The sequence below is a fragment of the Pecten maximus genome, chromosome 1, assembly GCF_902652985.1.
Source record: "Pecten maximus chromosome 1, xPecMax1.1, whole genome shotgun sequence".
NCBI classification, from domain to species: domain Eukaryota; kingdom Metazoa; phylum Mollusca; class Bivalvia; order Pectinida; family Pectinidae; genus Pecten; species Pecten maximus.
Genome location: NC_047015.1, coordinates 50,161,172 through 50,173,153, shown reverse-complemented (window position 1 = coordinate 50,173,153; position 11,982 = coordinate 50,161,172). Strand labels below are relative to the sequence as shown.

At 33.1% G+C, this 11,982-nt stretch overlaps 1 protein-coding gene across 2 annotated transcripts in view; it reads left to right on the top strand.

The window, feature by feature from the left end:
• Positions 1–314: 314 nt before the first annotated feature.
• Positions 315–11,982, top strand: part of LOC117337027 (acetylcholine receptor subunit alpha-1-B-like) — a 100,633-nt gene continuing 88,965 nt past the window's right edge. For both annotated transcript variants that reach the window (XM_033897779.1, XM_033897787.1), the window contains exon 1: positions 315–869. In XM_033897779.1, coding sequence (XP_033753670.1) covers positions 812–869 — 58 coding nt within the window. In that variant the 5' untranslated portion in view covers positions 315–811. The remainder of the gene's footprint in view (positions 870–11,982) is intronic.

Here is an 11,982-nt window from a genome sequence, read left to right as displayed (position 1 = left end):
ATTAACCGGAGGCTTTCAGTAATATGTGTTTAGCTGATCAATACCACGTTGGTGTAAAGGTGTTACAAAAGCACCAACTGGCGGAAGACGATACCGGAATTGTTAAGGAATACTTCACAACAATAAATTTGACGGTTTGGACGCTGAAGGCGTTTTGTGATACTCCTGGGAGCGCATGCCAGAAAGCAGACGACCAAATCCGTCTAGATCCCTGTTCCGATTGGGCCATTTGAAGTCATCACGACGCTGCCAAAATAGGATGCCAACCAGTAAGAATGAAGGCATAATGCAGTAAAATTGTATATCGCGGCTATGAAGGTAGCTTAAGCATTGCCCAGGAAGAAATAAGCATTGCCAGCAAAGCTTCTGTGTAGCTCTCCGATCGACACAATTATTGACACTTCTAGTGTAATAGTGAGATATTAATATAGAACATCTGACCTTTGATGAATAGAAACTTCATACAGTCACACGAGTCTGTGTTGTGACGCGTCCATTTTGTGTACACCTTTAAGCCTTAAAAGACACGTGTTACGGCCAATTAAAACGCAAGGCATCAGTACATAGCGAGAGTGAGTCGATTTTTCGTAGGAACACGAGCGACCAATGGAAGGGAGATCCCAGTGAACAACACAGGAAACAGCAATTGCTGCCTGGCTCTATAACTTGTACACCGCCTCACCTAACTAGTGGCATGGTAACAAAGCTTTAATATTTCAGTAGGGCTTGCTACATACTCTAAGCATGCGTTAAGAAAAAGACCATGTGGCTTATAAAGCGGGTTTCCAGGTATTAGTGTGAAAAACTGAGAATGCCTTCAATATGCAACCTCGATTGGAGTGTCTTCAATCTACTTCTCATCTTGAGCGGTAAGTTTCATTGATCAACTCTTAATATTTCTAGTATTAAAACATATATATATATATAAACTCACTATTATACATAAACATATATTTTAGGTCTGTGATGTACACAAAATGTTTTACGAATTTCTCGTTATCTACCTTTCATACATATACTCTCACACAAACAAATGCTTTGCATGATATCACACCTGTGCTCAATTATTAGATAACATAACTGATTAGCGTGGTTTATGTGTTTTTATCTTCAATAACACATTATCGATCAACGTGTCTTTGAAGTCGAGAAATGATAATATTTTTTCTATAGTTCTGCTTCACGACCTCGTCGCAAACGCGGGACCTAAGGTCGTTAGTGTTGGGTTAATGTTGGACTTGTTACTACAAAGGGAATGCTTGGAACAATAAATATTTGACGTTTGTCTCTATGCATGAATTGTAAGTACGGGCTATTAAACGAAAGTGGTTCACGCAACATATGTACATTTTATACCGAACGGATACTTCCCTATCAGAAAACATAGTATAATAGTTGTCCGGAATCGAAGATATTTGCCATGCTGTAACGAGCTAACAGCGACCTACTCACACACACAGTATCGTGACTTAGATCGTTGTAATTAGATTCTCTATATTAACTCGCTGCTTCTATCGGTCAAGGCCCTAGTTTAGATACAGGCTATTATATAGACGGGAAAACACCCGAATTTGAACTAAATACTCCACCAGTCGATATATCGAGCGGGACCTATTCCAGTCAGTGTGTTTATTGCACCGATTGTTCCACTCTTTCAATGAGAAGAACTACCAATTTGATGCATTGTACGAAACAAAGCCATTTCACGTCACTATAGATGTACACATTCAGTGAAACTGACATCCGTCATTAGTTTACTATGCATTGTAATCCTACATTCATTGAAAAGACGGAATGTTTACGTTTCACCGTCGTATCTACCTTACTGAGAAAATGGGCACTATGGTATAATATAATTCAACGACTGGGTTAAAACTCTGGAATTACTTCAATCCACTTCCATGCATTATGTAAGAGTTCTCTACAGGGGAAACATCAATGGATGGGTCGGGATGCACTTTGTCCGTTTAAATTTAACCTTTGTCGGCTGGGCGCATTGAAGGTTAATGCACAATGTCTTATCGGTAGAATACTATCTTTGTTAGAATTTTAACGTCAATAAGATTTGTGAATCTAAACACTTCAAAACAAGACTGTCAGTAGTAGATTTTATTAGATGGAATAAGTTCAGATTTATCGATACGACTGACCGCTTGTTTTTGTGTATATATGTTAAAACTTTCTCTGATTCCAAAGGTCAACTACTGAGCTGACCTGCATTCAGATATGATAATCTCAATACTCTCCTCTTTAGCAAGAACGAAGAAAATTTAACCCAACAATATTTACAGTTCTAGAAACACTGTGAAACAAGCACACTCTTCCTATTGAATATTGATGTAATGAAAGAAATCTCTACAAAACAAAATCATTTTGAGGATCTGACAGCACCAAATTAATCCGGGGTAGTTAAGATGACGCAAGCCTTTGAAAAAAATAATATTCGAAATTTGTTCAGGGGTTTTGCTCTACGAATTACTTCTCGTTTTTCCTGTGAAATATTTTTCGTTTCATAGGCTAAAGCATATTCATGAGTAGAAAGCAAAATAGCAAATGTTGTATTCATGATAATTATAAAACATTCTTGAATGATAGGTTTCTCGCTTTAAAGATGCTTTTTTATTTGTTTATACCCTGCTTACATTTTCCCAACCGTTATGGTTTTATTATGGTATATCGTTTTAAATGAACGTACATAAGATATAAAAATGATATAATAAGTTCTCCTAAAATGCAGAGCTATCAAAAGAGTACCTTTGTTAAAATTTACTAATAAGACATTGGCGTTATTACAGTTTCACAGTATGAACAAATCCTAACATAGAAATATCCATATTTTAAAACACGTTGTCATGGTGACATTGAAATACTAAAAACATCAATTTTGTAGAAAATGTTAAAAGGATTTTGTGATAAATTTATTCTTTATGTCAATTGAAATACTGATATAAATGGTTCGTGAAGTGAAATCTGCATGTCTGCTATTTCAATCCTGTATGCGATACCAAAACAACATAGGCATTATGTATTTACTTCAGACCCCAGAATAATAGTATTATTATTAATTGCATTTGATATTAATAAATATTGAAATGTACGATTTAACATGGAGGATGTTTGACATGGAATGCCCAATTACTTCCCTGTAATTTATGGATTTCACAATTAAATCATGACGTGATTACCTGTTTTGATAACAAAAGATATGAGTATAAAGAAATGCCGTTAGTAAGGATAATTGTTTGGCTCTATAAGAATCAATACTCCTTCATTAAAAAAAAAGAAAACAAGCTTAAGTCTGAATTTAAGTTTCATGCCTTAATCAACCATTAAAAGTTATGGATTGTCTTAATTTGATGACTTTTTAGGACCAACATCGGTAAATAAGAATCATTCCAAGTGGTAGGCATTTTAAACGTTTGTTCGTGGAATATGAAAATTCTCCAAGCACATACTCAGAGTTTGTTTCATAGCTGTTTCCTGCAGTTCAATCGTTATCAATTATGGTTTTTAATTTTTCTTGTAAAATTCAAAGTTTGGTCGTTGATCTCTGCAAATGCAAATCTCCAAGTAGATGTCAATCTGAAAGAATGCAAAAACCTCAGGCGTTCATTTTTATTCCGCATTATCCGTATATGGTGTTTATAAAACAAATGATTCACAGTTTATTTCAATCAACGAATCTGTCGTTTAATAGATGACACATAAATTGCCTTCAAAACAAAAGGACAATGTCGCTAGTAATTATCTAATTTTTGATTGTTTAATCTAATAGTTTTAAGAACGTTTTCTATGTTATGAGATAAAAAAGATGATTTATAACTGTACCTCGGTATACTCAGTTCACAAAATAGAACAAAAAATCAATAAAACGTTACGTGAAATTGATAACATTATTGGACGGTCTCATCGTTAAAATTGTGTTCCATTGACTTACAGTTTTATCGAAAGTGACTGCGTGTCGGTAAAACTGACGAATTCACAACTGTATACTTAAGACTTGCGAGAACTGATAAAGCATGCTAGCGATCATAAGCATATGGTAGCCAGATATCGCATGGGTTTGATGATGGGAATTATCGGAGGCGGAAATAAACATATGAGTATTTATAACATATGTATATCTTTGATTTAGGTCATTGATTACCACGCTGTTGAATTTGTTGTAGTTGAAACAAAACAATTCCATGCATCAATGTCAAATTTCATTGTAGTGGATGTTTATCTTTTTCCTTTTCTCTACGGATTTGGTTTGGATTTGGTTTGGATTTGCTTTGTTGAACGCAATTTAACAACTATGGTCTTTTATGAATACGTGTGTGTTTTCGGAGGCTGCAATTTATTCATGCTTGTCTCCTTGTGGTAGCGCACAAATGACCCCCAATTTATAGTGCTGCCTCACTGAACAGGTAAATCAGTCGTCCAACTAGTGCAATTCTGAGGCCCTACCTGCAGGCCACATCACCGCAAAGGACAAATAAGCGCGAAATTGAAAACTAAGAGTAAACACTTCTTCATCAAGACACCATAACCAATAATATTATTGTTTTGCACTTAGTAACATCTAATAACCAAGTCAGAACTATTGGTATCACGAGCGCTCCGCATCCAAATGTTTAATAATTCATTTTGTTTGAGCCATGCCTTTGTTAACTTGCGTCTTAATGATTAGTGGTTTAGATATACCTAAGATATATTTATTAATTAATCATTCCATGTTTTATAAATTATCGTTATACAAGACATATACATACGGTGTATGGTTCGGCCAGAGCACTTAGCATATACAAATGTATATATATATAAATTATATAGATATGAACATGAAATGTGGAACACTCCTTTATCTATGTATAAATCAATTGATATCAAATGAATATATATATCCTGGTCACCATTCCATATATAACAGTAAAAAAGCATATGCTAATACCAATGCTTGATACCCTGGTCGGGATTCGGACTGTAGACCATGACGTCACGCCTTGGGTGTGAACCGTATTCGGAGATATCCGCAGACTACGGTCTCGATTAAACTAGTCTTGAATGCTGGCTAGCCGCAATTACACGTTATTACCGATACGGAACACATACTCTCCACAATACCTTAAATGGCAAGTTGCCTACTTTTGCCCTTTCTCGGCGTCAGCCATAGACAGGAATCATTTTGCCATGAATTATACAACTTTCTTTCTTTGCAATGAACCTTGACTACAAAGGTATTTGGCATCCGATACACCAAGGCTAATCGTTATTGGGCATAATAAGAATATTACTATGTGTGTCTGCAAGTTCGATCTTTACACGACCGTTTCCCGCTGAAAATATATGCTGATCTGATATCCGTGCTACAAATTAGTAGACCGACCTTGTATCGAAAGTTAACCTAGCCAAATTACCATATATATTGTTATGTATGCACCAGAGAACAACACACAGCTATATAGACCACAACACAGTAAAAACATGTTCGTACAGATAGTTACTGCCGCGAACATAATATGTAAATTAACCATTTTTCATGACATAGAATATTCACAATATTCTCTTAGCATTTCTTTCTCGTGGTGTCGTTTGAAAACACTGCTATGAATATACCGGTTCTAATAAACCTTTTTTCATAGTATTATTAATAAGTTGTCCGGTCATTTCCTGTTTATTCCGTCAGGGGTCATGTTTTTATACTCTGCTATATAACTATAATGTACCTCCTTGTTAGCTCAATACACGTCAAATGAATAGGATAATCAATCGAGTAAGTTTATCAAAAAATCACATGCATTAATAATAGTAACTGTTTTCGAGAAAACACTACATGTACCATATATGGAGGTCAGTACATGTTTAAACATTAATTACAAAAAGTTCATATTAGTAACACTAAGCATACCTAAAAAAGCTATTGTAATAAGTGATACAGAATACAATCGAATGACAAAGATCAAAGGATACAGATACATCATAATATAACGCCAGGGGTGTTGCTAAAAATACTCCATCTAGCTGTCCGTAATATAAAAAAAAATCAGTCACGCTGTCATCATCATTGATGATGAGCCTATTTAATTGAACATGAAATGTTAGTATGTATAAAGAAATTGATTTCTATGACACTAACTCGCCATTAAAGCAGCATGCTGTCAAAAAGTGAAATTCAATTATACCGCTAAGGGTATGATTCCTCTGCACTTGTTGTATTTTCCAATATATAGCCGTGATACTGATATGATATACCAAAATCAATTGCATTATTAAAGGCCGCAGATAATTTTTGATTTCATTTAATTCAAGTAAACAACGGATGATAAACAGTGTTTTGATCAATTGAATAAGATTTAAAGATTTTTGATACAAAAAAAATACGCACGGATTCGATGTTGATTTTTCCCTCGGTGAAATCAACTTACATACCATACTTACATAACAATAATAAACAAATAAACAAACATATTTACACACATATGTATTAATGTGACAACATATTTTGACGAGTGTATATTTGACAACATATTTTGACGAGTGTATATTTGACAACATATTTTGACGAGTGTATATGTGACAACATATTTTATTGAGTGTATATGTGACGACATATTTTGACTATGATACAACATATTTTGACGAGTGTATATGTGACAACACATTTTATTGAGTGAATATATATGACAACATATTTTGGCTATGTGACAACATATTTTGACGAGTGTATATGTGACAACATATTTTGACGAGTGTATATGAGACAACATATTTTGACGAGTATATATATGGCAACATATTTTGACGAGTATATATGTGACAACATATTTTATTGAGTGTATATATGACGACATATTTTGACTATGATACAACATATTTTGACGAGTGTATATGTGACAACACATTTTATTGAGTGTGTATATGACAACATATTTTAACGAGTATTCATATTATGACATATTTTGACGAGTGTATATGTGAGAACATATTTTGACGAGTGTATTTAATCACGCTACCCATTTTTGTTTTGCTTATAATAAGATAGTAAGTGAATCACAGCAGTTGATGGGTCATTAAACCAAACCAAACAAATACGCACTTCTATACCAAACTCAACTGATAACATTTAAAAACTGCAAATCGATGATTATTTCGAATCAAATGAATTTAATGAAATATTCAAATGTGTCTGATCAGGCCTGTGTATACAGATACATGTATATTGGATTGAGTTGCTATTGGTCAAAGTTTATATATATTCAAATTGTGGTAATTATTTGATCCACAATTACTTTCACTAACTGTATCACGTAAACAACCAATGTACATACAATTGCTACTACTTTATGAGATACCAATATGCTAAATGCATGTTCTAAACATTTTCAATTTGCTACAATTAATCACCTTAACCGCGCCAATCGAAAGTATCCCATTTTCATCCTCTAACATACATGTATGTAGTATAGAGATAAAAAAAACATTATCATTTCTCATGAAAGATGTCCTCGAACTCGTCTGAAAACAATAATATTGACTATTTCCTACCTTGAATGTATCACATAAACGATAAATTTATATTATCCTATCTCATATACATTGTACCAATATAATATATTGAATAATAAATACATATTTTCAATTGCAATGAAGATTTTCCCGACTCTTCTGAAACCATCTGCAAGCGCCTCTCTGTGATACAGATGCAGATGCTGACATCTTTAAAAGCGCTATCAGATCTCGGTATCTGTACTGTCTATTACAAGTACGCAAGCTATTCATCTCAATCTTTCTATTATAATTTGTTTAAGAATATGATTAATTTAATATTGTAAAACAGAAACTCTGCAGTCGGTCGTCAATTTGCTCATAACGAATTTCATACGATGACTCCATTGATTTATTTTGTTCTATCCAAAATTTTCTGTTAATAAAGCGAGACTAACGAGAGTCTGTAGCCCTGTACAAAGGACGTCTTAGTAATTTAGATGAATTGTGTTGAAGAAAACGTTATTTGACAAATCATAATGTTGTTAACAGCAGCTTGATGTAGATGCAATATCTTATATCATCAATAATTCAGCAAACTGTCGGGGAACAATGTTATAAAAACAACACATTAGGCAAATGTCGGGGAAAATTGTTATAAAAAACACATTTGGCAAATGTCGGGGAAAATTGTTATAAAAAAAAACACATTCAGGAAAATGTCGGGGAAAAGTGTTATAAAAAATCCAAACCGATTAAGTTAGTCAAAAATTATTTCATATTAGCGAATAGTGTTTCATCACAGCTGATCATTTTCGCGTGTTCCATAATAAAAGTACTAATACCGGTATCAGTATTTCATTCAGTCAGTATGCACTATTTGATAACATCAGTTGATTGTTTCCTTTTCTATATTTAAAGGTAAATTTCACCATCCTTATCGTACTATTCACAATTAATAAATATTCACATATGTTTACTGAGTGAGAGTGTTATAGCGCCTTATAGGGACCAACCAACCAATTGTTTTCCCATATACTTTAGTGTTAACGTTTTGGAGTATTTCATTCAAATTCTTGAATTCAATATGACAATTATGGTTTATAACAAATGTTTAGGGTCTGATCATAACACCTAATCAAAAAAAAAAAAAAAAGTTGGGTCCTTCAGCTCAAATTTTCTCCAGGGTAGCCATTTTGAAAAAAGGTGAATTTCGCAGTAAAAATTCTCAAAAATCTAAAATGTTTACCTGTTTATTATTATTACGTGAACTTTTGGGAAAAAAATCAATCGGACTTACGAAATTTATATCAACATTTCTTATTGATAGTTACCTATCAGGCTACATATATATTTCCTCACTTCATAACATACTGGCCAATCAGTGGCTGCCAGACATTTTATCCTTGGCTCAACTTTCTATACACGGGCTGTTTCAATATATATTTTTTCAATTGGTTGTTTGTTCCCTATAGAAATTATATTACAAACATATTTGTTTTATTTGTTTTTGAAATTGGCATTTACTACAACTATGCTTCAAGGAAAACAAATCAATGAGACGCATATAGATTTTAAACAATTTATAGAAAGCAAATATTACAGCGACACATGGATTTTATAATGAATGTCTGGTTTATATTTGTCTTTAGAATTTGCTAAGGAATTTTGCTCCAAGTAAATGAACAAAGCAAAGAGATGTACATGTATATATGTTATGAAGTTCACAGAGACTGCACAATACAAACGCCGACACATGGATTTGCTGAATAATCTATGTAGTCGCTGAAAGAGTTTGTTTGAAAGGAAATGACCTCTTATTATGATATATCAATCAACTTTTAACCCCACATCAACCCCTCATTCCCCCGAGATAAATCAAAACCGATGGAATATTACTGGTATTGACCATGAGCTAATGCATTATAATGATGAAATCAAATCAACTTTGTGTTCTGATTTTCAATGATTAATTAGTTATTTGACAGTTTAGTGTAAAACATTAACCTAACAAAAAAAAAAAAACAACAAAAAAAACAAAAAACAAAAAACAACAAAAAAACAACCAAGCTGCTAGACACCAGAGACCGTAAGTTATGAACCTTGAGAGATGCTTGCAATTATAAAAAGAAAAAAAGAAACAGAGTATGGCAACTCTCCATGATAGATTCCTTTGTGTTATCATTTAGAACCATTGCATATGCAGATTATTGTGATCTGAAAACAAGATTTGTCAGTAAGTTAACAAGGCTTTGCTCAAATGGTCACATAAAGTTATTCATCATTTATTGTATAAACCGACCAATATTCCTCCATTAGCATTAACGAATATTATTTTATGTTATTTTTCTATGTCTACAAATATTTGATTTGAACAATTATCTGATAGAATTATTAGTTTTGACAAGTAATTTGTCTGATGAAACCTCACAGAGAATCATTTATATGTAAAACACGTTCAAAGCAGGTTGACAATAGCTTTGCGCCAGAGTATTACAATTCTTTGAGATAAAGAGATTTAGTTGTAATCTAAACATGTATACAACTGGCGTACACCAGACAAGTTATTTACTTATGAGTACGCGATCAACGCAAGATACAAGTGATGCATTATACACAAAAATAAACCACATCTACTGTTTATATCTATTGGTGAACATTTTCATTCTGAACACCATGAGTTTAGCAACCGCCAGAAGGTAATAATTCTAATTTACAAAGTGAACACGTTCTGAAACCTTATCTGCTTATTTCTTTCCGGAATTAATTGATTTCCGAGATTAGAGTTTTCACATTTAGATGAATCCTGATAACAAACATCATATGCAGCCCCTGTCTCTGTTTTGTGTAGATTATAGACTATTTTGAAATTTACAATATTAACATGCCAATTCAGTTTCCTCTGGTATTTAAATTACTAATATCGCCGCAACATGGTCAATAATTAAAATCAAGGTTTGGCATCATTGGTTTTTACTTCGACAGATTTTCAACAGTTCGAAATTCCTTCGACTATGCTATCTTCGACGCTTTTATATATACTGGAGGTATGCAAATGATGTTTTCGTAATATAAATGGCTTGACAAGTTTTCATTTTCAAAATCATTTCATACGGGAATAACAATTAACAGGGAGACAGAACTCTAACAAATGCCATCAAGAATCGGTATAAAATACTCCAGTTGAACACACGACGATTTGACGCCTAATGGTATTGTCTCTTGTCAAATAAATCAAATTATCTTTCTGTGTTTCTGAATTACTTACAGACTAAGACGGGAGTCTATTTAGATACTGAAATTTCTTTAATTGGTAAAATCGCTCATGTTAGAATCGTTAAAATTCATGAACTCAATATGGTCATCATGGCATAAAGTGATATCCATAAGCAAAGGGGACTGGCATATTATCACTGAAAAAGGAAAGTTAACTATCAGAGATTTACAGTCATTTATGGTTGGTTAGTACAGAGTGAAATACCTTATCAGAAATTCATAAAATGCACTTATTATATATTCAACCAGTGAAATATCATAATCATCACTACTTATATCATCATTAGTGATGATAAAACTTTGGATCTAAGCCAATCAGAACGATGCTTCTATTCCCCGCATTGAAATCCGCCATTTTGTTGGTGTAAATATAAACGGGACAACGTGAGAATAAGTAGGTATTTTAGCTGCACTCCTGCAATATACGTTGTTGTTTTTGATTAAATGCTCATTTTCAAACAGTTATGCAGGCAACTTATAAAAAGTAGGTGAAGATAATGCTAAAATTGCGTCAGGCAGTCAAATAAATTGGCGCTGTTTTGTTGTCATTTAACGTGTTGCTACGTATTCTTGTGATTTTTCGACACAAAATATATTTTTCTTTTTCCTTCATATTTTAAAGATGAAATGAGAAAAAACTGAATGGCTTCCCCTTGAATATACCATATATTTCACCAGTAAGACTGAATATCGTCTTTTTATCGGTAATTATTTTGGGGATTATAGTAGATTTGTGAATACAAATAAAAAAAAAAAGAAAAAAAAATAGGTTTATGTCTATTTTGTTTCAGTTGGCAAACGCACACATAATCTCCTCAGACACATATGTATTTCATTCTTATACGAAAAAAAAGAAAACACGAAGATGCCTATCAAATTGTATAATGGACATTTGCGATAACCATGCTAACATCATGCTAACATTTACTTCCACAGCAAATACATTTTACATTAAATTACTATCATGATATGCTACCGTAGTAACGCAACTATCCACTTGATAATCTATTGTAATACTACAGCCAGCTATATATGGTTAACATTTGCTAGTATCAATACATTCGATCGTTAACGAATCCCACATCACATCATTTAGACCTGAGATACCAGTAAGGTTGGATAAATCAGCTTAAAAACATTATCAAATATAGTCCTATCTAATGTATATCTATATATCAAGAACCGCCCTAAAACAAACAAACAAACAAACAAACAAACAAACAGATAATTGGTGGAGTT